At 43.0% G+C, this 26,113-nt stretch overlaps 1 protein-coding gene across 8 annotated transcripts in view; it reads left to right on the forward strand.

The window, feature by feature from the left end:
* The window catches only part of LOC102456795 (calmodulin-1), a 29,229-nt gene that overhangs the window by 1,410 nt on the left and 1,706 nt on the right, over window positions 1–26,113 (forward strand). For 3 of the 8 annotated variants that reach the window (XM_075925395.1, XM_075925392.1, XM_075925394.1), the window contains exons 2-3: window positions 1,557–1,712; window positions 4,450–7,772. In XM_075925395.1, coding sequence (XP_075781510.1) covers window positions 5,754–6,554 — 801 coding nt within the window. In that variant the 5' untranslated portion in view covers window positions 1,557–1,712; window positions 4,450–5,753 and the 3' untranslated portion in view covers window positions 6,555–7,772. The other 5 variants (XM_075925398.1, XM_014574803.2, XM_075925397.1 and 2 more) reach the window with 5 other exon arrangements.

The raw sequence follows: 26,113 nt of genomic DNA on the forward strand, positions 1-26,113 counted from the left end.
TAGTTATGGTTAACAGGTGTTTGACCTAAACGCAAGTTCTGGAATATGATGGCATTTAATTCTGTGACTTGCTTAACTTCATCCCCCCCCCCCTTAATTTGGTTCCTTTTCACTGCCTGCTATGCAACTAGTGTAAACTGTTAATGGCCTGCACAGGATGGCTAGTGCTCTTGTTTGACTCAGCTAATATTACAGCTAGGGATAGAAGAGGCTAGTCAATAAGCTTATCAGATAGTCAACTAGTACCTCGATTAGTTGTTCCTATCCCCCTCCTCCCTGCTGCTGCTATCGGAGGCAGCTAGGTGGGGAGCAGGAGCTGGCTTAAAAACTGGTTCTGGGCTCCCCCCACCCTCCCAGCACTGTCTATGTGAGGTGCAGGGGGTTAGCAGGGACCCAGGCATGAGCCAGGGGATGAACTGACTCCTGGCTTGTGCCCAGTCTCAGATGCTGTGCTTCAGCTTATTAATACATTAAAAGGCAGAAGTGAAGCATCTGGGACTGGGCATGAATGGGGAACTAACCCTGCTGTGGTTCCCCCTTATTGATTAGTTGATAAATTTAATCAAACATCCCTAATTATAGCTGTTCCTCTAGGGGGTGCATATCATAGAATAATAGGACTGGAAGGGACCTCAAGAGGTCATCGAGTCCAGCCCCCTGCCCTCAAGGCAGGACCAAGCTCCGTCTACACTATCCCTGACAGATGTCTATCCAACCTGTTCTTAAATATCTCCAGAGAGGGAGATTCCACCACCTCCCTTGGCAATTTATTCCAATATTTGACCACCCTGACAGTTAGGAATTTTTTCCTAATGTCCAATCTAAACCTCCCCTGCTGCACTTTAAGCCCATTACTCCTTGTCCTGTCCTCAGAAACCAAGAGGAACAAATTTTCTCCTTCCTCCTTGTGACACCCTTTTAGATATTTGAAAACCGCTATCATGTCCCCCTTAATCTTCTTTTTTCCAAACTAAACAAGCCCAGTTCATGAAGCCTGGCTTCATAGGTCATGTTCTCTAAACCTTTAATCATTCTTGTCGCTCTTCTCTGTACCCTTTCCAATTTCTCCACATCTTTCTTGAAATGTGGCGCCCAGAACTGGACACAGTACTCCAGCTGAGGCCTAACTAGCGCAGAGTAGAGTGGCAGAATGACTTCACGAGTTTTGCTTACAACACACCTGTTGATATAACCTAGAATCATATTTCCTTTTTTTGCAACAGCATCACACTGTTGACTCATATTCAACTTGTGGTCCACTATGACCCCTAGATCCCTTTCTGCCATGCTCCTTCCTATATACTGTTCATGAGTTTGCATAATTAGTTGGTCTTTGTTTTAAATTCTCTACTTGCTGTTTTAATCACCTGATCAGATAGACCTGCAGTTCATCAACCTAATATTGAATGCCTAACAAGACTTAACCTAATGATACAGAATAGTTTATCGTAAACGCCGAACAAAACTTTAAGGCAATAATGTTTGAACATGCATTGAAAGACTAAATTTGGAGGTGTATTGAATTGATAGAAACAAATCATCCCTTTTTTACACAGATCAACTTAAGCAATGCTCCTTAAAAGACTATTTTAGAAGAAAAGTTAGAAGTGGAGGAGGCTAATCAAGTTGTGCATGAATCAGTTATAATTGGTGGTGTAGGAAACACTATCCTAGGAGTGTGGGCAGATCATACCTTCAGAACAAGTTGATAGGTAAGCAGGTGTTATGAAGTAAGGTGTGAATAACCTATGGTCTGTATATACTGAGCACTGGGGAGCTTACTAAAAGTTTTCTTGGAGTGAGCTACTTTTAGAAATGCTACTAGCCGTCACAGCTGAAGGCATATCATTTGCTTTATGCCTCTCAGCTTTATTGGCTTGAGTGGCTAATAGGAACAACTAGGAGCAGACTTGCTGACTCTATTTTCAGTTGCTGTTTTGCGTGGGTCCTTGCAGAACTGGACACTCAGAAGTACAATGGTGTTTGTTCAGTCCTGTTCTATTGCACTTTTTAACTTTCTGTTTCTATACATCTGAGACCTCAATAGACAGTTCCCCCCCCCCCCCCATTCAAAAACTTATGTTCACTTTAAGTATTGCCATGAGCAGGATAAAGGGATGATTTTGCATGGGTCACTTTAAGAGGTAGGATATACTTGGTCATCTTGATTGGGGGAGTCAGGACTTTAGCAAACAGGCTTTAGAAATCCCATAGGTACTGATTTTGCTCTTCACTAGTGAGTGAAACTCTCATAGCTCAATCTCTGTGGTGTGGTTACTGGGTATAAATCATCTGACAGAAATGTGGTACATGTGCTCCAGTCAGGTTGAGCTATAACAGGGAAGGTATTGTTTGTTTTGTAGTGTGCTTTGAATGGCACACTAAACTAAAGATGTTAAAATGTGGTTAATTGACCAGTCGATGGAATTTCCATTGACTAGTGGATAGGCACTTCCACATTACTCCTTTGAAGTGTATTGGGGCTCTTCTACATTTCAAAGGAGGAATACAGAGCTCTGTGTACAGCTGGGGCCAGCGGGAAGTTCCTCTGACTCTGGGTTGCATGGGAGTGCCTGCTTTGAAATGAACAAGTCTCCCCAACCATGGAGCCCAGAAGGAGGAGGGGGCGGGAGAGACTCACAATCCCCTGCTGACCTTGGGCTCCATGCTAAACTGTATGCTGCTAGGAGCCAGGGTCAGCTGGGGAGTCCCCAGCTGAACCCGGGTTCTGGGAAATGCTGCATGTTGCACTTCCCTGGAACCTAGGGTCATCTGGGGAAGTGCTGTGTGGAGCCCAGGGTCAGCTGAGACTCCCCTCCATGTGGCATTTCCCTGAAATCCCAATCAGCTGGGGACTGGGCTCCAGGCTGCCCATTTGAATGGCACAGAGGCAGCTGCGGATCAGCTGTGTAGCAGCTGCCCCTTTGAAAAGCCGCCTGGGGGTTTCAAAGTGGTAGTTCCACTGTGCAGCGCTGCCACTTTGAAGTACCCCTCTCTCCCCCCCCCCTTGCTGCCTCTTTTATAGAGGCAGCATGGGCAGTGGGTTGGGGAGGGGTCAGGAGATTGACTAGTCAAGATGCTATCTGATAGCAGGGGTAGGCCCTGGACCTGCAACTGAGCCAGGCTGCTAGCCAACCTGCTAAAAAAAAATTTACTTGGGTTGGGGGAGGGAATTTGTGTAGTCTATAGCATTAACTGACTGATAAGCCTTTTTTATTGGTTATTTGACTACACTATTACATCCTTACTGTACCCCTTCTCCTCCTCCCCCACCAGTGAGTCAGGACATGCCAAACAAACTTTTCCCCAGCAGAAACCAGCACCTACTCCTATGTATTCTGTTTTCACTTTCACTGGCCCCTGCCTAGCTGGGGGCAAGGGATAGAATCCTGCTTCATAGAGTTACAGGTACTAGCTGGGAGTCAGGACAGGAGGGGACAGTACAAACTCACTCTCCACCAGCACCTACCCACTCCCTACTTCCCCACCTACCTCCATGCAGTTTGCTGTCCTCCCCCTCCCTAGCTGTGTAGGCTGGATGAGAGTGCTGGGTTTCTCACATGAAACTTCAGCCAAACACAGGTGCTGTAATAAAACTAGTCGTCTTCAGGCTGCCCAGCCAAGAGACAGGACACTCCAGACTCCCCTCCTTCTGATTCTTGCCCCCAATCCACTTAACTCCCTCCTTTATGTCCCCTCCCTCCTTTATGTCCCATCCCTACTGTTCTCCCCAGTCTCTAGCACTGAGCTTCTGAAGTGGGGGGACAGCCCTGAACTCCTGGGTGGGGCTCATTAAGCAGCTGGGTGGCCATATGGTTTATTGGGAACTTTGGTAGCCTAGAGTTTCTGAAACACAACTGTGAAATGCAAACACTGTAGTAATTTAAGGTAGTGAGAGGCTGTTTGTTTAGACTTGATAAAAATACTTGGAAAGGACTGTTTGAAGAGATACCAATATTAAAAAGGTAAGAAACTTTTTATTTTATTATGTAATATAGTTAAGTATTCATTTGCTGTGTTCAGTATCATTTGCTGGTTTATAAATTAATGTTTCCACATGGCAACACATAATGAAATGGCCAGTTTGTCTTTGTATTTTAAATTTATACATAATTTATACATAATTATTTTCTATTGAGATTTTAATATAAATAAGTTTTGAGCATCCCAGAATTGATTGTGACTATTACAGATTATAGATGTCATGCCTTTGTTTGTCCATGCATCCATCCAGCCATCTGTCAAGTCTCTCATCTCCTAAACTACTTGACAGATTTTAATTAAAAAATCGTAAATAGAAAATTTATCTAAAGTTGTTGGCAGTTCTTGTTGATTTGCAGATGTCAACTCTTGTAACACATTTTGTTCATTAATCTTTGTTTTGCTTGTCTGGTCATTATGTTGACATCTTTAACTTATAGTTCAAGTTTCTCTTTTTAACATTTTCAGGATACCTTTTGAATTGGATTGAATGTCAGATGGATACAAGAGGAGGCATGAATCTGGATATGTAAAGCAAAAGGAGTCAGCTTTAAAACAGATGAGGAGGGTTTCTTTGCTGAATTTCATGAGAAGATACGAGGAGTGACAATGCAAGTTTTCCCATTGGTCCATGAACATCAGACCTGGAAGACAAACCTGCAGAACATGTTGAAACAGACTGACACTGAGTGGTGGTGTTCCTCACTTGATTTTGAAGGTTCAAGTCAGGATCAGTCACGCCGCTACTTCAGAAGTGACAGTGACAACACTGGCAGGAGATGTGGTGATGCAACTAAAAAAATTCTCAATTTCTCTCAACTTTGAAACATACTGTGTCCCAGCTGAGTGGAAAATGACTCCGTTTCATAAAATATTTTGCAGAAAATACACCTTCCCATAACTTGGATTCAGCTTTCTCATTGCTAGGTAGACAATTTGGTAAAAGAGAGCTGCACGGAAAGAATATTTTTTCAGGTGACTGGCAAATAGGAAAACTGTCCAAAGAGAATGGCTTGCTTATTCTCCTTCAACTGGTAAAATGCATTGCTACATATACAAACTTTTCTGTGACAATGAGTACTCTGATGAATTTATAACAGGCTTTGCTTATTGGGCAAATGCAGTCACTAGAATTACTTCTCATGAGCAGTTGAAGGGTCATCTTGGCGCATAGTCTGCCAGAATTGACCCACCTCTGAAGAAGATATAAGATCATGTACATACTGGATCGAAGTGCTCATGGGAATAGTTGCTGTAATAAAATTCCTTGCTGAACAAGGACTAGTCTTTTGTGGGGACATTGAATTGCATGGCTGCCCTAACAATGGAGCTCCTTCAGTTGCATTGAACTTCTAGCTGAATTTTATTCTGACATGGAAATCCAGGAAGAGGGAATCTTTCAAAACTGTATGGGATGAATGTATTGATTTATTGGGGGCTCAAAGTTATGGCACAAATATCTGAAATCAAGAAGGCGAAGTGGAATCAATATAGATTCATCTGATATCAGTAAACTGATCAGTGAGACTAATAAGTGTTTTGTTATATACTCAATGATGGAAATGAGGTTGAGTAATTTCTTCAGTTCATCACCATTGCATGATGGAAAATATTCACTCAATTTTTTTGCAGGATATTCTCAAACTTGATGGCATTGATATTGCAAGCCTGCATGTCAGTGATATGAATAAAGCCAGCAATATGAGTGGTGTTTCAGCAGGTCTGGAGGAATCCCGTCGCTGCCGGGGGCTTTTCTTGGAGGCCGTTTTTCCATGGCCTGCAAAGACTTTGGGCTGACTATCAGTTTGAAAAAAACAAACGTCCTAAGCCAGGACACTGTCACTCCACCAGCCATCACAGTAGACGACTACCAGCTTGACGTTGTCCACCAGTTCACGTACTTGGGCTCCACCATCACCGATAATCTCTCCCTTGACGCTGAGCTCGACGAGAGGATCGGGAAGGCAGCCTCTACTTTAGCCCGCCTGACAACCCGAGTGTGGACCAACCCCAGGCTGACAACCGCAACAAAGATGGCAGTGTACAATGCCTGCGTCATCAGCACCCTGCTGTACGGGAGCGAGACATGGACCACATACGCGAGACAAGAGCGGAGACTGAACGCCTTCCATCTACGAGGTCTGCGCCGCATCCTGGGTATTACCTGGCAAGACAAAGTCTCTAACCTTGAAGTTCTGACTCGAGCCGGCCTCCCCAGCATGTACACCATGCTCCGACAACGTTGCCTGCGTTGGCTTGGCCATGTACGCTGCATGGAGGACGGGAGGATCCCAAAGGACATCCTCTACGGGGAACTGGCATCTGGGAAGAGAACCACAGGGCGCCCGAATCTGCGATTTAAAGATGTCGTGAAGAGGGACATGAAAGCCATCGACATAAACACGCAGTCCTGGGAAGACCTCGCAGCAGACCGCCCAAAGTGGAGGGGCACCCTGACCACACAGCTCAAGTCAGGCGAAACGAACATGATGCGTGCATCAGAAGAAAAGCGAGCCCGCAGGAAGTTACGCAACAACAGCAGCCAGGGAACCACCTATAGCTGCGACTTCTGAGGCAAAGAATGCCTGTCCCGGATTGGTCTTTTCAGCCACCAACGACGCTGTCCCCGACGCTGTCCCAGACAATTCGACACGAACCAAGACGAGAACTAGGATACGTCATCCATGGTCAACTGACCGACGGAGGCCAAAAAAAAGTGGTGTTTATTTAGGGGTTCTGAAGTTAACCATTTAGCTGTATGGGTTCCATGTGCTTCCTGTAGTCTGAATTTGGTTGGGTCAGCTGCTGTGGAGTGTTGCCCTGCAGCAGTCAAGTTTTTGGAGATTTTTGCAGTTACTTTCTTGTCAGCTTCATCCCACAGGTGGTCTAAACATGAAGCAAAATACCTGTGTTGTACAAAGAACGTGGAGAAACAAGATGTTCAGCATGGAGCAATGCCACCAGAACACTCTGTGAACTATTCTGAAATTCATCAGCCTTTGAGAGAGAGCTGAAAGTGATCAACAGCCGCCGACAGCTGTTCATGAGGCAGTCACTGACTAAGCTAGATCAGTATGAGAGCTTTGATGTGTGTCATTTGGAATGACATACTACAAAAATTAATCTTGTGAATAAAGCTCTAAGAAGGCTGGCCTTGAGTTGTGAACTGTGATGAATTTATATGAGGGTCTTTTAGAACACTTTTGTGAAACCTGTGACAAATTTCATGTGTTTGAGACAATTGCCGAAGATCTCTCACCATCCTAGTACAATGGGACCACACAACAGAAATTTTTGGATGAAGTCTGTATGGGTAATAATACTGTCCTGGATTTGAGTGCCAGTGACAAATTTCAGTGTCTATCTTATCAAGGATGAACTTGTTGTTGAGATGGCCAGACAAGGAGCAGCATATGCCACATTAAATGAAAGGTTCAGTCTTCTCGTGGATAGATTGATGTCCGGAGATGAAGTTGCCTATAGAGCAAGAACATTAGTCAATATCTATCCATCAGATCTTAGACAAAAATTCATCTGTAAACACTTGTTCTTCTCATGTATGTATTCAGAGAAATAATCTGTGGCAGAAACGGTCGGAGCACAAACAACAGACAAGTTGGTGACAAGTTTTCCAAGTGTCAACATTGCTTTCAGAATGTCTCGCCATCTTGAGCACAAACTGTGAAGGGGAGTGCTCTTTGCAGAGTTAAAATGTATAAAGAACAGTCTTGAGTCTACCATGGGATGGAAATGACTATCTTCACTTGTACTACTTTCAATTGAGGGATGGCATTGAGTGATAAAGTCTGTGATTTTGCTAACATTTGCAAATTAAATACTTAATTTTGTTATACTTGTATGTTTCACTAAAGAGTGAATTAAGTTTGTGTTGGACATTTTCTTATGAGTCAGTTATGAGGGGTTTTTGTTTTTGTTTGGGGGGGAGGGGGGCTAAACTTTTTCATAGGCCCTGTGTCTAATGGGAAATCCAGCCCTGCCTAGATTTGAAAATGACTGAGCTCCTCATACCATTGCATTCTGTCAGAAGGATAACTTATTTTAAATAGTCTTTAATGCCTCGGTCCTTGCTGCTGTCAAGCTGTAGGGCCCTAACATTAAAACTAATTGAAGGCTTATAGGCAGGGCTTGCCGAACCACGATGAGCCCCATTTGCCAGGTGCGCTGTCCAGTGATCTGTGCATGCGCAGATGGCCCAAACCCAGCTCTTCCAGGTTGCAGTCTACTCACCACTGGCGAGTAGATTGCATCATTTGTCGAGCACTGCTTATAGGTGTGCATCACTAAATTAGTAGTGGTGCAGAATTGTAGGGGCTGTTTTACAGTATAAATGAGCTACCAAGTAGGAATGTGAATGGCAAACCGGCAAGCCCACTAGTTAACTGGTAAGGGCTTCTGCAGGCCCGCTGTATGCAGGACCCATCATTCCTTTAATTGGTTAACTGGTTAAACATTACATTGGGCCAGTTGACGAATTTAAATGGGTTTTTTATATTGCCTAAGTCAGCAAATGGGTTTTTTATATTGCCTAAGTCAGCAAGAGTCAAAGGATATTAAAATAAAAATGTAAGACTTTGAATTAAACTTGTCAGATGAGAATCTGCTAATCTTTTGAATACACATATATCACTATTTTCAGTACAAATTGGTTTTGATCACCAGACTTCCATATAAAACTTTCAACAGACACATTACTTGTTTTAGGAAACACTGTATTTTAGTGACTTACTGGGATTCTCTTCAAAGCAGGCATTAGTCTGCATCTGAACTTATCATGGGACTTGCTTAAGAACTGACATTTACACAAAACATGAGACTAAATCCTAGGTCTTTACTGATATGGTTATACTTCTAAACACTGTCAAGAATAAACTGGATGGCTCAAGAGACTAGTAGTTGTCTGAAGGGTCTTACCTAACTTAATTGCTCTGTATTCAGGCCTGTTCAATACTTGGTCAGTACTGGATGGCATTTTAACAACCTAGTAGATAAGCTGATGACTAGTCCTGCAGTAGTCAAGATGTGTATTGTAATTTTAAAGTTGCAGGTTATTTTTTGAATAAGTTTTTGTAGCTTTAAGACTGAGCTGGGACACTGAAATGCGAAATGCACCATGGCTCAGCTACCTGTCAATATACTTTTTTGAAAAGTTTTATTACAAATCTGTTCATTTTTGTCTTACTGGAATATAATACTGTTTTCTGTTATAGGCTGATCAACTGACAGAAGAGCAGATTGCAGGTGAGTTTTGAGGTGCTGTTAACAAACCTACATTTGAGACTTCACTGAATTGATTTAATATTAGTTTGTGGCAAGTCATAATTAACGAGCAAGTTAAATGTCTCTAAACATAGGTGCTAGAACCAAGGGTGTGCCACCTCTCCCCCTTCTTGAAGTGGTTTCTGTTTAAATGAAGTTAGTGTACACATTTACAAAATTATTTAATGTTAAGGTCCGTAAAAAGATCTAACTTAAGTGTCCCTAAAAAGTAATACTATGTATTTTTCACCCTGAAAGGAAATCAAGCTTGTCATTCTCATTGTAGATATCAAATGTAAGATGTCATGCACTCTGAGAATTCTGCCTATTGCTAATTGCTTAACAGGTCTTAGTTGCCTCTTAACTATTGCTCATTTGTATATTTAAGATAGCGTAAGAACTAGTATTTAATTTGCTTTAGCATAATAGTATAGCTTCCCCAGTTAAAACAGGAGTGACATCTTACATGTGGAGACTTCTTGCTTTTAATGCTGGGATGCTCTTAAAGTGAGTGTAGGTGTGAGAGAACTTAAAGTATGATCAAGAGACTAAATTTTCCCCACATCCTGAGATAAATGTTGCATACCTGCCTGTATGGGAGTGGAGTGGTAGGTGGCTATCCTGATTATTGCTACTTCTGCAAAAGAACTAACTCTAACTTAACTGATTTGTAAGTCTTCCACTGTTACAATAGTGGGTTTTATCTAGCTATGGAGAACTCAGATGTTTGAATGGGAACGTTGTTTCAATAGTTACTGACATCTTGATTATGCCCAGCTAGTTTATATTTAAGTGGCATTAGAATTAACTAAGTTTTAGTGTGTTCAAAATAAATACCTAAGTCTAATCTTACCAGGCTCCCAATTATAAACAAATCATTGCTATATATGTTTGCTCTTGAGCATTAATTCTGTGTTCAAACAGATTATTTTTTAGATGCATGTAACATCTTTCCTAGCACAGTTCATACTTTAAAACCATTGGATATCTTCTCAGCATTTTTAGAGCACTATTCCCAAACTGAAGAGCAACGGGACAGTATTGTGTATATACTGAAGTCTGAAAATGATTGTAAACTTTTGGAAGTTAAACTGTCTTATGCACTCCCAAAATAAAAGACCAGTGCTTATCTAATACCTGTAGAATAGATAGACTGGTCTTACTGCCACTGTAATTCAGCATCAGGTTTTTACAGATAGCTGTTGACATCTTACCACTTTCAAAGGGCTTTAGAACAACTTTACTGGTTGCTTAAAATAAGTCTTAGTAGCCCTCTGTCCCGTTGTCATAGTCTTTGCGCTGGTAACTGCTGTGGAGACACAGGAAGTCCAGTGTCTGACCCTGTTTTGGGGTAGTGCAAACCTTGAAAGCCCAGTGACTAGATTGGCACACAGTGGTTGCCTCGTGGCTTGAAGTCTAAAAGTGGAAAAACAGGACAATTTGAGACTTGTGTATTAGAGTATTGACTCCCCACTGAGTTTGAAAAATAGATCAATCCTATAACTTAACATGATACTGTCTGAGGTTCTGTTATGCCAGTCATGTCAAATTACTTATTCTGTAATGCATACAAAATACAGTGTGTTCAGTCTGCATCACTTTGTCTGCCAAGTTTGATTATGCGTGCTTATTCGTAACAGCTTCTATTGGTGCACCCAGAAAAAGAAATGGATCTAGAGGTGTTTTGGATCTTTTTAATTTTGTTAATTCTCAAAAGACTAGACACAACTTCATTGAAACGGATTAACTTTGAAAATTTTATCTATTGAGAGCACCCTTCTAGTGTGTGTTTTTTGTGCACGAGACAGCTGGTATTTCTGTGACATCACAGCATTCATTTACAAAATGTACTTAATGCAAGAAAAAGCTCTCTTTACATGGGCATGAAATTATCATACTACTGAAGAGCCAGTACAGGATTTCTAGCCAAATGAGAAACTCTTCTGTACAGAAGTGTGGTTGTGTAAGCACACTGTTAGAGCTTGAAGATCTCTATCTTTAGATCTCAGTATTAAAGATGAGAGAGTATACCTGGGAAATAAACTGGTTTGAAATTGTGGTTCTGACACTTCAGTTTTGTTTCCCAAAACTTCAGATCTGTGGTGCGCTTCTGTGGTGTGGTATACAAGTAGTAACTCCATTGTATAATACACTGAAGTAGGTTTATTTGAGCTGGCAGTAGTCATTTGGATTCTTTAAACCAGCAGATCCCAACCTTTTCCAGATGGGGACCCATTTTGACAATTCAGGAAGTCTTGGTGACCCAGGGCAATTCAAAAAGTGTGTGAGTGTCTCCTTGGGAGACATTACATTACATTTGAAATGTAATGGTGACCATATTTGGGTCCTGACCCACAGGCTGGGAAACCCTGCTTCAAACCTTGTCATTTGTCTGAGTAACTGTAAATGGCTGTTAGTTCAACAAATGCCTTCATCTGTCAGACTTCAATAATTGGTAGTATACTAGAGGCCCAATTATACTTGTGTTGAGTGGGGATGTAAAATTTCATTCAATTGATTAACCAGTTAAGCCGATATGGGGAGGAGCGTCTCCAACCCTGTTAGGCTGGAGTGGCTTCCACCCCCCACTGCAGGTAGGGGCTTCTCTGGCCTTGCCGCAGCAGTCCCTGCTCCAGCCCCCACTAGCTAACAGTGAACTGGTAAGCATTGGCCACTAAAGGTGATGCTAACCAGCAACAGGTAAACTTTTCACATGTCTAGTTGTTGTCTTCGATTGGCATTAGAGGATTGTGCCAAGCCAGTCCAATTGCCTGATCCTTCTCGATTAGGAAACTTTTTGTGCTTGAAAAAGGTGCCCACTTTTAATCCTTAAATCCTTGTGAAATTCTTCTGAAGCCTTCTACCATCAGTTTAATTGCAGAGGTTAGTTTTACAGTGATAGTGAACTCTTGAAACCCTCTCATGGCTGCTAAAAGTTATTTGCTTTAAAGCATCTGGAGTCAGCATAACTGAGTTTTGGCAGCTTGGTGAAGCTATGTAGTCTTAATTAACACTAGAAGTTACCTTTCTGTTCCATAGATCTGTGGCTTGGACTGTGAGGCTGGGGAAGAGGTCAACAAGAATTGTTCAAGTTAGGTACAAGTCTAAGAATTTCATCTTTAGCTTATAACTTCTGAACAACAGGTATCTTGGCTGATCCAGTTTTGGTAGGAGATATTGTGGGGACCATATCCACAATAGGACTTAAGAGTTGTGACACCTAGAAAATCAAAGGAATAACACTGAAACTCACAAAGTTTGAGTTCTAGGTGCCTACGCTCCCTTTACAATGAATGGAGAGGAGGTTCATACAAGAGTTAAAAGCCAGCAAAACAGGCAGAGAGCTGACTCAGGTAACCAATGATAGATGATGAAAGGGATGTATTCGAAGTATCTCCAGAGAGAAGCATCCAAATTTGGGCTGCAAGAAGGCTCCTTTCTCTAAGCAATATGAAAGAACAAAGCATTGAACTCCCCACAATCAGAAGATTTGTGGGGAGTTCAACACTTAATGATGCCTACCTTCTCTTAGACCAGGTTCTTTTCTGCCTGAGGATGTAAGCTTGGAGGTAGCTCCCTTTCCTCCGCGCAATTTTTTTTTAATAGTATTGGCTCTATTTGTCAGTCTCTGAGCATGCCTGCTTACTTAGGTGGCTGGATGATTCTTTCCCTGGTTCCTGAATCTCTTTGGCTTGCTGAGGAGCTAGTTGTCTGTACACCTTGAGGACAGCAATACACATGCTCAGACTGAAAAACAGACTCAATCTACAGGGAACTCTGACCAAGAGCTTATTCAGTTTAGGCACCTGCAGTTTGGCTGGGAATTTTATGGAGCTGAAAACTAGAACTCAGGCACCTAAACACTTCGTAAATCAGGATGTGGTCCCATTAGTGAAAGACACTCCTGGTTACTCAGTAGGATGACAGAGGACAGCTTTTTGGGTGACTTGATTACCTGTTCATTCTTTCTAGGGTACCTGGCATTGGCCACTGTCTGAGGAGAGGATACTGGGCTTAGATGTTCTTATTACAGTTGACGAATCAAATATTGGTTGTGCATTAAACTTTTTCCATTTGACAAACCACTAACAATTTCTTAGAATATTAGCAGACTGAGACTATGGTATGCAGTAGGCTTAGCCATAGTTGTGTACTTAAGCCCAGTTACCAAAAAATTGAGTTCTTTTAACTGAGACAAGGAAAGATCAATTTCTTAAATGAAAGAACTTCTTTACCTTTAGCCTTTAAAGGTAGTATTTATGAATGCTCAATACTTAAATTACAAAAGAAAAATAAATGAAAATAAACTCTTTAAAATGCACTTATTCTAGGTAGGAAGTTGGCCAGTTCTGCAAGCATCCTGATGGCTTTTCATATTTCCTCTGTAGGGGAGGAGACTTAGGGTTTGTCTGCACTAGAAAATTAGATTGACCCCCTTCCCCTCTGTAGTGCTTAGGGATATGCAACTAATTACACAGAGCCTTATCAGCTTACTTGTGTCAATTAGCAGTAGGTCAACTGAAAAATTCTTCCATTGACCAACTACTGGTTCTCAGGTGCTCTAACTGTACTGGGGAAGAATCCCCTCCTGGTGGCGTAGGTCATGTCTACACCAGTTGTTTCAACCTTTAGGGTCATGCTCTTTTTTCCCCTGCTTGTGTGTCTCCCCTACCTTCTGCTTTGAGTCAGGAGCAGTTTAGCATGGGGTGTTGTGGGCAGGGTAAGGATACAAGGGGCTGGGCCTCTTGATGTGTACAGAGCTGCTCCAAGCCTGGGGAGAGGGGGCGCCAGGTCTAGGTGGTGCTCACTTCCTGTTCTCCCTTTCCCCATGGAAGCTGGTTTATCTTGCTGCACTGCCATGTACCAATGCACCCATGTAGGGGGCAAGCCTCTTAATTTTAGGGCCTCCGATGTACACAGAATTACTAGTTCCTTAGCTGCATGGTTGGTGTTTTAAGTGCAGGTATACCCTTCATGACTGTAAACCTCTTCCACTGCCTTCTAAGTTAACATCTTTGTTTGCCCACTTGATTTAAATGGCAAGCTTTTCAGGGTAGGGACTATCACAACTTGTTTGTGCTTTGAATAGCCATGTGCATTATATATGTGTATGTTAAGCCCACATGCATATGTGGTTCAAATCTGGTAGGACAATCAAGATGTTTACATTTCAGTTTTCCAACTGGTGTCATTAGGTTGTAGTAAAATGAGTGAGGGCCCTTGAATAAGCTTGCAACATATTGCCCTATACTACCAAGGCTGTTCTGTTGACACGAAGGACCATTGAAGTTTATTTTGGTACTCCTGCTCTTTGCAAGGAATAACACAGGGAATTGCAAGCAAAGCAACAGGAGAATATCTTGTTCCTGATGTCTGGTGGAGAGCCTAACCCCCTATGCACAACAACTTTCCTTCTCCCCTAGTTCCATAGCCTGTACCCCTGAGGCCCCAGGACATGAGGGTGGGGGGAGGGGGAAGGTCAGTGATTTAAGGGCAGCCTCGTACTCAGTCTGCAGGGCCTTAGGAGGCAAAATGATTTCCTTGTGTTTGAGCACCCCTCGCCTCTTTTGGATTCCCACCATGGGCTTCATTTCTGTCCCTGCTTTCTTTACTAAATAAAAATGCATATCTGAACAAGTGTCTCTTGCTTGTATTGTGGTGGAAGTGTGGGGGATTACAGGCAAACATACTGAGTGCAGGGGCACCTCATTAAGAATAATGTGCATGACTCTCGAAACTGGCCATTCATAACACTTTTTCAAAGCCTTTCTGGCTTCGACTGTCCTACGCTGTGCTCACTATCATTCTGGTGTCTGGTTGCTCAGTCTCTGTGCTCTGCATCAACCCACTCCCTTGCTAGATAACTTCCCCCTTGTTCGCCTAAAGGTTATGAAGCAGGCTCCCACCACAAAGGGAATGTTGTATTTGCTGAGGTCCGTCCTAGTCAGACACCTAAACCTTCCATTTAAATGCCCCAAAGCACTCAGCCACCGTTCTGCTCTTGCTCAGTCTGGCTGAACTGCTTATTCCTGAGACCTAGGCTGCCTGTGTACAGCTTCATGAGCCAGGGCAGTAAGGAGTCACCACGGATCACTATTTTCTCCCCTCTGATTCTGACTCTGTAGTCTGGAAAAGCTCCAGCATGCATCTTTCTGGAGAGGCAGAAGTTCTTAAAGATGTATGTAGTGTGCACCTTTCCCAACCATCCCACGTTGTCTGAAACAGCCCTGGTGAGCCACCAGCACCTGCAGCACCATGGAGAAATACCCCTGAGGCTTTATGGACTCCTTTGTGGGGGGGAAGGGGGGAGGAGGCGAGGGCAGGCAGTTTGTTGCCCCATGGTAGGTTATGGATTCACAGCACGGCCATCCCCTAGGGTCTTCACGTTTCCCAGAGTCACTACTCTTCAGAATGGTTTGGATTGCCCTGGCTAATTGTATAACAGCTGCTGCTGTAGATTTCCTCACTCCAAGTTAACCCAACTGATGCTTCTCTGCGGTCAGAGTGGGTCTCCTTTGGGTGTGTTTGCACTTGAGGGTGGGCCAGGGGAGGAAAAGCCATTTGCAAAGTTCCGTGAAAGTGCCCTTGCCCATTCAGCAGATGATACAAAAGTGTTTAGGATAGTCAAGACAGAAGCAGACTGTGAGGGACTTCAAGAAGATCTCACCAAACTGAGTGATTGGGCAACAAAATGGCAAATGAAATTTAATGTGGATAAGTGTAAAGTAATGCACATGGGGAAGAATAACCCCAACTATACGTACAGTATGATGGGGGCTAATTTGGCTACTACAAATCAGGAAAGATCTTGGAGTTAGCGTGGACAGTTCTCTGAAAACTTCCACACAGTGTGCAGCGGCGGTCAAAAAGGCAAATAGATGCTAGGAATTATTAGGAAAGGGATAGAAAATAAGACCCAGAATATCTTGCTGTCCCTGTATAAAACTATGGTACGCCCACATCTTGAATACTGTGTACAGATGTGGTCTCCTCACCTCAAAAAAGATATTTTGGCTTGGAAAGGGTTCAGAAAAAGGCAACTAAAATGATTAGGGGTTTGGAACGGGTCCCATATAAGGAGAGGTTAAAGCGACTGGGACTTTTCAGTTTAGAAAAGAGGAGACTGAGGGGGTGATATGATAGAGGTATATAAAATCATGAGTGGTGTGGAGAGGGCCGATAAAGAAAAGTTATTTATTAGTTCCCTAAATAGAAGAACTACAGGACACCAAATGAAATTAATGGGTAGCAGGTTTAAAACTAATAAAAGAAAGTTCTTCTTCACACAGCGTGTAGTCAACCTGTGGAACTCCTTGCCAGAGGAGGCTGTGAAGGCTAGGACTATAATAGAGTTTAAAGAGAAGCTAGATAATTTCATGGAGGTTAGGTCCATAAAAGGCTATTAGCCAGGGGATAAAATGTTATCCTTGGCCTCTGTCTGTCAGAGGCTGGAGAGGGATGGCAGGATACAAATCGCTTGATCATTGTCTTCAGTCCACCCTCTCTGGGGCACCTGGTGCTGGCCGCTGTCGGTAGACAGGATACTGGGCTAGATGGACCTTTGGTCTGACCCAGTACGGCCGTTCTTATGTTCTTATTCGCAAGTTTTGCAGCCGCTGCTGAACGTCGCATCCCTGCAGCGCTATACAGTCAGTCCCACCAGTCCTATGCCTGTGTCTCAGCACCAGGATCAGCATTCCACTGTGTTCAGCGGATCAATTGGCAGCTGCATTTCCATTTTGCTGAATGCAAAGGTTTGCTGAATACAGTGCGCTGGTGGGACCCCCAAGACCGTGGCATTTCAGTGGAGAGTCCTGCTTGTCCTCTTCTTGGCATGCTATGTTTGCAGTCTTGAAATATTGCGCTATTTGGTACCAAAGTAGACAACATCACAATGGTTTGATGCAGAGCAGGACCCACAATGGGGGCCATACTTCTACTGTTATGGTGTCTGTGCAGGCAACCAGGTCCCAAAAGGGCGCAAAAAGGCTGTTTCTGTTGATCTCAAGCAAGGGGGGATGGAGTAGACAAGTGTATTATGGGATGCTGACAAGAAGTCATAACTACCCACTGTATAGCTTTGGCCCCAATGTGCACTGGGAGTATAACCCAGAAAACAAAGCAACACCGACACTGTGAGAGCTACCCACAGTGTATCACTCTGTCATTGACAGTCTCCTTAATGGGGGGACACTACTTCAAACTGTTGAATTTTTGCACATAGTGGCGACTCAGACCTTCAAGTGCACTAAATTAGGTTCCCAGACATTGGCTGTAATAGTCAACCATATCTCATAGTGTTCATGTGGCCTGAGTCACTTAAGTGACAACATAACTTACTGTGCTTGTTGCAGATAGGTGTGTGGAAGTGAACTCTTGGAGTACTTTTGAGAAATTTAGGAAAAATCTACATCTCGAGATCAGGATGATGATAAAGGGACCTAATTCCTCTTGTGGACAGCACTTGCTTGATTGGAGAACTCCTCTGTTGATATTGGTCACCTTCCTAAATAGGTAGTTAACTTGTATTTAGCTGGTAGAATCTGCAGCATTCCAGCCATTAAGCCTCAAATTAGCTTCATGCTGTGAAAAAAAGTCAAACCTCACTTGAGTTTAAATCAGATGCCTCTTGCCAATAGTAGGTGGGGTGTCTTGTGTGTTTATTGGGATGGACTCAAACTGCTTCATTACTGGGTTGTACAGCCAAACAGCATTTATTTTACTGACCTTCCTCAGGGAATGTAGTTGATATTTGGGTATACTTGCAAGCAGGGCTCGAAAATAATGCAGTCTACTTGCCTGTGGTGAGTAGATTGCAACCTGGAAGAGCTGGGTTGGGGCGATCTGCGCCTGTGCAGATTGCCAGACACTAAACTGATACTAAACTGCGCTAGGTAGTTAAGACCAAAGCAGACTGTGAAGAACTTCACTTAGTTTGATGAGATCTTTGTGATTGGGTAACAGCATGGCAAATTACATCTATCCATGTTAAATTGGGGTTATACTTAGAGAAAATAACCCCAAATATACATATAATATGATGGGGTCTAATTTAGCTACAGCTAATCAGGAAAGAGGTCTTGGAGTCATTGTGGATTGTTCTCTGAAGATGTCCACTCAGTGTGCAGCGGCAGTCAAAAAAGCAAACAGGATGTTAGGAATCATTAAAAAAGGGATAGAGAATAAGATGGAGACTATCTTATTGCCCTTATTGCCATGGTATGCCCACATCTGGAATACAGCATACAGATGTGGTCTTCTCACCTCAAAAAAGATATACTGGCATTAGAAAAGAGAAGGGCAACTAAAATGATGAGGGGTTTGGAATGGGTCCCATGTGAGGCGAGATTAGAGACTGGGACTCTTCATCTTGGAAAAGAGGAGACTAAGGGGGGGTATGATAGAGGTCTATAAAATCATGAGTGGTGAGGAGAAAATGAGTGAGGAAAAGTTATTTCCTTGTTCCTATAATATAAGAACTAGGGGCCACCAAATGGACAGCAGGTTTAAAACAAATAAAAGGAAGTTTTTCACACAGCGCTTTGTCAATCTGTGGAACTCCTTGCCTGAGGAGGTTGTGAAGGCTAGGACTGTAACAGGGTTTAAAAGAGAACTAGATAAATTCATGGAGGTTAAATCCATAAATGGCTATTAGCCAGTAGGGGTAAGGAATGGTGTCCCTAGCTTCTGTTTGTCAGAGGATGGAGATGGATGGCAGGAGAGAGATAGCTTGATCATTACCTGTTTGTTTGATTCACTCCCTCTGGGACACCTGACATTGGCCACTGTTGGCAGAGAGGGTACTGAGCTGGATGGACCTTTGGTCTGACCCAGTATGGCCATTATTATGTTCTAACTATTGTAAAATAGTACAAGAGCCAAGTGCTTCTGAATTTTTTCACTTAAGGATGAAAGGTTGCTGTTCAAAGGCTGCTTGTGATTAGGGATATAAATGGTTAACCTTGTTGTGTTGGCTTTCTCCCGGAGAAGCTTTGCTATGCACTCTGCAGTATCACTTAACCCTGGGAGCCTGACCAGCAGGGGCTGCTGATAACTGTGTAACTGCTAGTACATTTAGTAGTTACACGGTTACATTTTTAAATTACTTTTTACATCCCTACTTTTGTCTAGGATATTGTGACTGATAGCTATAAATGCCTACTTTAATGTATAAAAGAGCTTGTGATGTTTCATCTATAGCAGAAGATGAAAAGTCTGCTAATAGTCACAATCTTTTATTCTGTCTAGTTTATATTTTTCAAATTGTTCCTGTAGATTAGTGACTTAGGGTGCTGATGGTCACAATTGCTAAACATTGGATTTGCATCAAGTGCAGCTATAATGTTGGTTGACCATGTGTTTGAGAAGTCTGATATTAAATATTCTAGAAGAATGTGTTCCTTTAGGTGAGGCTCCTGTGACTTTTCATCCTAAACCTGCTGCTTTTCAAGTATTGCATGCAACAGAACTTAGAGTTAAAGCTACATGTTTACTTGGAAAATCCCTGCAAGCATGTTACCTTGATCATAAGTAGTTCTACTTAAATTCTCTTAAGAAATTGGCTAAGTTAGTGTATTTTATACTCTAATGGTAGATCCAATCAAAACAGATATGGAAAACTATTTCCATAAAAACTTTAATTTTGACTGTTACCACTTCTAATACTACACTTTAATCTATAGCTAACTGTGTCATACTAGCTCTATTTTTTTAACTCATTCAGTTAGCGGAGTTACTGACAGAGGTGGCCTCTTATTTCGTAAAAATGGATTGAATTCCATTTAGGGTTTCCAGCTATAAGTGAAATTTACCCTAGTAAATGTTCAAGAGCTTTTTCTAAGATTTGCTATGATGCACTTCAGACTTTAATTAATGCTGGATTTAGGATATGTCTAGACTACATCCCTTTTCAAAAAAGGGACGTAAATTAGATATGTTGATACTGCAAATGAAGCTGGGATTTGAGTTTCTTGCGCTTTGTTTGCATAATGGCTGCCGTCACTTTTCCCCGAAATGGGTCTTTAAAAAAAAACTGGCAATTTAGACGCGGAGAGTTCAAAAATAAAACCTTTTTTCAAAAGATCTTGTACTTCTCAAAAAATGAGGTTTACAGGATCTTTCGAAAAAGGGTTTTATTTTCAAAAGATCTGCGTCTAAATTGCCAGAGGCTTTTCCAAAAATGCCCTGTTTAAAAAAAAAAAAAAAAACAGCGGCTGCCATTATGCAAATGAAGCGTGGGGAAATTCAAATCCTGGCTTCATTTGCAATATCAGCGTACCTAATTTACATCCCTTTCTCAAGGGACACACCTTAAGTCTTTTAGAATGAATACCGAGTCTAATCCAAATCAAGAAACCATAAATGCTAACAAGTGATCACAAGCAGTACATTTTTAACTATGATTATTAAAACTAACCAATGACTGGTGTCTTGTCTTGTCAGAGTTCAAAGAAGCCTTTTCATTATTTGACAAGGATGGTGATGGTACTATAACAACAAAGGAATTGGGAACCGTGATGCGATCACTTGGTCAAAACCCCACGGAAGCTGAGCTACAGGATATGATCAATGAAGTAGATGCTGATGGTAAGCTTTCTAAGAAGCAGTTAATTGAAAATAAACTTATTAAATGTATTACTAATAACAAAATTATCTTGCAGGCAATGGGACGATTGATTTTCCAGAATTTCTGACAATGATGGCAAGAAAGATGAAAGATACAGACAGTGAAGAAGAAATTAGAGAGGCATTCCGTGTGTTCGATAAGGTACTGAGGGGTTGTATAAGGTTTGCAAGTTAGCTAAGGGATTAAATAAAATTGCTTCCAAATAACACCTGCTGCTAACTTTCCAAATTCTAGAGATCCTGTACAGCAATTAGATTATATATAAGTACAGTTTCTGCTCTTGGACTTGGATGATCCCCCTTCATATAACAAATGGAAGGCCTGGAAATACGTTCGGTTCTAGTCCATGGGAAATTGCTCCAACTACTTGGAGTGATTGTTTTTGGTGGGAAGTTATAAAATTCAGTGTACACATGGTCTGGAGATCTTTCAGGAGTTTCACAGAAGACAAAATTCAGACCATACTTCAGTAAGGTACTTGAGTGCCTATCTAAATGGTTACTAGTTCAAAGCTGGAAAATAAATTCCATAAATTCACAGGCATTTGGATGCTATACATTTTGGCTGTATCTCATGGATTTTTTTATTATAGTCCAGTGTCTGAAAAGATGCTTAAATTCAAATAGTGGCATCAAACTTAAGATTGTACAATATCAAAGCGTGGTTGAGAATGGCAAGAATTTACTGCATTTACATCGTTTATAGAATAAAAATAAAAACAGATCACTTAGGTGTTCTTGAATACAGGCAGTCCCCGGGTTACGTACAAGATAGGGACTGTAGGTTTGTTCTTAAGTTGAATCTGTATGTAAGTCGGAACTGGCATCCAGATTCAGCCGCTGCTGAAACTGACCGCCAGTTCCGACTTACATACAGAATCAACTTAAGAACCCCAAGCGTCCCCAAGTCAGCTGCTGCTGAAACTGATCAGCGCTGATTCCAGGAAGCCCGGGGCAGAGCAACTCTGCCTCGGGCTTCTTGTAGTCAGCGCTGGTCAGTTTCAGCAGCAGCTGACTTGGGGACGCCTGGGGCAGAGCAGCTGGGGTGCTGCTGGGTTGGTCTAGTAGCGCCCAGAGCGGCGCTGCGGGACCAACCGGCAGCGCCCCAGCTGCTCTGCCACAGGTGTCTGGAGAAAAGCCTAGTCTGCTGGGGCGATGGGGGGGGCGGTGTACTAGCTGCGCGCCCCCTCTCCCCCCACCCCAGCAGACCAGGAAGATGTGGGCGGCGGACCAAGACGCACCGTGGTCCCACCGCCTGGAGACCAGCAGACCAGGGAGACGGGGAGCAAAGCCTTTGAGGACGCCAGCAGCGGGACAGCTGCGGGGCGTCTGGGCTGTCCTGCACTGCCGGCTTCCCCACGCTTTGCAAAGCCGCGGAGGGGCTCGGGCAGCCCAGGTGTGCCTGGGCTGCCCCGCTGCCCGAGCCTCTCCGCGGCTTTACTCCGCGTCTTCCTGGTCTGCAGACCAGGGAGACGCGGAGAAAGCCCCGGAGTACACGGGCGGCAGGACCGCGAGGTCCCGCAGTCCGTGTCCTCCGGGGCGAGCCCCGTTCATAACTGCGGATCCGACATAAGTCGGATCTGCGTAAGTCGGGGACTGCCTGTATTATAACTGGTAAGATATACATATTAATTAATAAATATTAAGTAAATGTAGGGCTAGTAACTTGTGAATTGCTGAGAACCACAGAAAACAAATCTGACACTGGGCACTGGTCCTCTAGAAATGATGTGAGGGGGAGATCAATTTAGTAAGTAATTCTTTAGCTTCCTCTAGAGAAGCTCCTAAATCTTGTCCAGGAGTAGTGTATGTAGAATAAATTCAGAGGTTATTTAGTTTATACTGAATTCTCTTCAAAGGTTTTCAACTTTCTTTAGGATGGAAATGGTTATATTAGTGCTGCGGAACTTCGCCATGTGATGACAAATCTTGGAGAGAAGCTAACAGATGAAGAAGTTGATGAAATGATTAGGGAAGCAGACATTGATGGTGATGGTCAAGTAAACTATGAAGGTAAGCTTTAATAAGAACAATTGATGTTTTCTGGTCTGAGAAGCTACCCTGTGGATAAGGATGACCTGAAATGTTCAGTTGAAGTCAAGTTGTGTTCGCTACAGCAGTTACAAGAGCTGGTTTGAAGACATCTCTCATAATGTAGGAATTCTATGGAGAAGAATATTTGTGTATATTTGCAGTTTAAATCACTCCAGTCCCTCTAATAGCTATACAGGCAGTCCCCGGGTTACGTCAGTCCGACTTAAGTCGGACCCCTAATTACGAACGGGGGGGACGCCCCCACTGTCGCTGCCTCTGGCGGCGCGGGGGGCGCTTCCCCCCCAGCAGACCAGGGAGACACGGAGCTAGCGCCTCCCCACTTCCCCCAGGGCGCAGCTAGTGCGCCCCCTCCCCTCCCCCCCAGCAGACCAGGCTTTTCTCGCCGACACCTGGGGTAAAGCAGCTGGGGGGCTGCCGGGTTGGTCCCACAGCGCCGAGGTGCGGCACTACTGGACCAACCCAGCAGCACCCCAGCTGCTCTGCCCCAGGCGTCCCTAAGTCAGCCGCTGCTGAAACTGACCAGTGGCTGACTACAGGAAGCCGGAGGCAGAGTTGCTCTGCCCCGGGCTTCCTGGAATCAGCCACCAATCAGTTTCAGCAGCGGCTGATTTGGGGATAGCTGGGGTGCTGCCGGGTTGGTCTCCGCAGCGCCGAGGTGCGGCGCTGCGGGGACCTACTTGGCAGCGCCCCAGCTGCTCTGTCCCAAGCGTCCAGATTCAGCTGCTGTTGAAACTGATCAGCGGCTGATTCCAGGAAGCCCGGGGCAGAGCAACTCTGCCTCCGGCTTCCTGTAGTCAGCCACTGGTCAGTTTCAGCAGCGGCTGACTTGAACACCTGGGGCAGAGCAGCTGGGGTGCTGCCGGATTGGTCCAGTAGCGCCGAGGAGCAGCGCTGCGGGACCAACCCAGCAGCACCCCAGCTGCTCTGCCCCAGGCGTCCCCAAGAGCAGCTGGGGTGCTGCTGGGTTGGTCCCTTCGCGCCAAGGGTCAGCGCTACCAGACCAACCCAGCAGCACTCCAGCTGCTCTGCCCCAGGCGTGTCCGATTCAGCCGCTGCTGGTCAGATTCAGCCGCTGTTGAAACTGGACGCCAGTTCCGACTTACAGTACAGTAGCTCCTTCCAGTATGTTGTACAAAATGAGTAGCTGAGTTACCTGGTTACTGTACCTAGTTTTTGCATTTGACTTCTGCACCAATTTAAACTGCAAACAATCAATCTGAAAACAATACTAGGACCATCGAAGTCTTTTTTTATCAGTAGTTAAATCTTACTGCTTAAACTTGCAAAGTTAGTAAAATGGTCAGTCTTCAATTTGAAAAAATGTCTTTAAAATTAGTCTCAAGAACTCTAAACTTAACTAAAGAATTTTATATGGAATAGTATAGCAGTGGCCTGCTTACACCAAGCATGTGTTCATGGATTGATAACTGGTTAAAAGACAGGAAACAAAGGGTAGGAATAAATGGTAAGATTTCAGAATGGAGAGATAATTTGTGGTGTCCCCTAAGGGCCTGTATAGGGACCTATCCTATTTACAAATGATCTGGAGAAAGGGTTAAACAGTGAGATGGAAAAATTTGCAGGTGATATTAGATAATTAAGGCCAAAAGAGATTGAAGAGCTTTAAAAAGATCTCACCAAACTAAGTGAATGAGCAACAAAATGGCAAATGAAATTTAATGTTGATTAACGTAATGCACATGGGAGGGGGGGATCCCAACTATACATACAATTTATCAAGAGATCTTGGAGTCTTTGTGCATAGTTCTCTGAAAAAAATCTACTCAGTGTGCCGCAGCAGTCAAAAAAGCAAACAATATTAGGAATCATTAAAAAAGAGAATAAGACCCAGAATATCTTATTCCCTTTATATAAAATCATGGTACGCCCACATCTTGAATACTGCATACAGATGTGGTTGCCTCATCTCAAAGTTATATTGGCATTGGAAAAGGTTTAGAAAATGACTTCTCAGATTAGAAAAGAGGAGACCAATGGGGTGAGGTTGGGGGGAGGGGAGGATATGATAGAGGTCTATAAAATCATGACTGGTGTTGAAAAAGGAAGTAAGGAAAAGTTATTTGTTCTCATTAATATAAGATCTAGGAATCACCAAATGAAATCAATAGGTAGCAGATGTAAAACAAAAGGAAGTTTTTCTTCACTTGGCACAGAGTCAACCTGTGGAACTCCTTGCCAGAGGATGTTGTGAAAACTAGGACTTTATCTAGCTCTTTTTTGAACTCTGTTAAATTCATGGAGGTTGGGTCCATCAATAGATATTAACCAGGATGGGTAAGAATGTTGTCCCTAGCTTCTGTTTTGTCTGGAAATGGATGACAGGAGAGGGATCATGTAATTATCTGTTCTGTTTACTCCCTCTGAGGTATCTGGCATTGTCCACTGTCAGCAGACAGGATACTGGACTAGATGAACCTTTGGTCTGACCCAGTGTGGCCATTCTTATGTTTTTGTGTGTGTTCTTACGTGTTCTGTACCTCTCTAGCATCCTAAGACTAAATTGTAAATCCATGGAAACTTTAAATGTGAGTATTTGATCACATGTAGTGGTAGTTCTTGGAATGAAGCTGGATAGTGTTAAGATTTCATTTTATCCTTGGAATTATATATATTTTAAAGAACCTAGTCAATCACATGCCCAAAGATAATTTCTAGCTCAACTCTAGGGCAACCAAAAGGATCTTCATGGATACTAAAAAACCCTCAAATCCTTCAGCTGTAATGGACCTTAATCATTCTAGTCAGCTAAGATTGGATATCTTACTGTACATCTTAAGCTTTGCAAGCATTTAGCTTCAGAGTGAAGCTACTTTAATGTGTTCAAGTAGACTTCCAATTTTTGGTACCAAAAATTCTACTCCCAGTTTATATTGCAATGTAAGAGGATAAGCAAACACCCATTTAGATTAAATATAGTTCTGTATACGAATTGCTAGTAATCAGATATCTCCATTTTGACACAGTCTAGCACTGGTTCTTGTACTCTCCTTATCTCAAACACTTTCACAGAAAAGGTTCCATTTCTCTCAAGTAAAAAGTTGCCTTGCAAGATGTCTAATATTAATCACACTTCAGTAGCCAGGACCAGTCATGTTTTACCATATAATCTAGATCCTGCAAGCTGTTTCAATAATTGGATTTCTTAAAGCTGAAG

Source organism: Pelodiscus sinensis, chromosome 3, assembly GCF_049634645.1.
Source record: "Pelodiscus sinensis isolate JC-2024 chromosome 3, ASM4963464v1, whole genome shotgun sequence".
Taxonomy (NCBI): Eukaryota; Metazoa; Chordata; order Testudines; family Trionychidae; genus Pelodiscus; species Pelodiscus sinensis.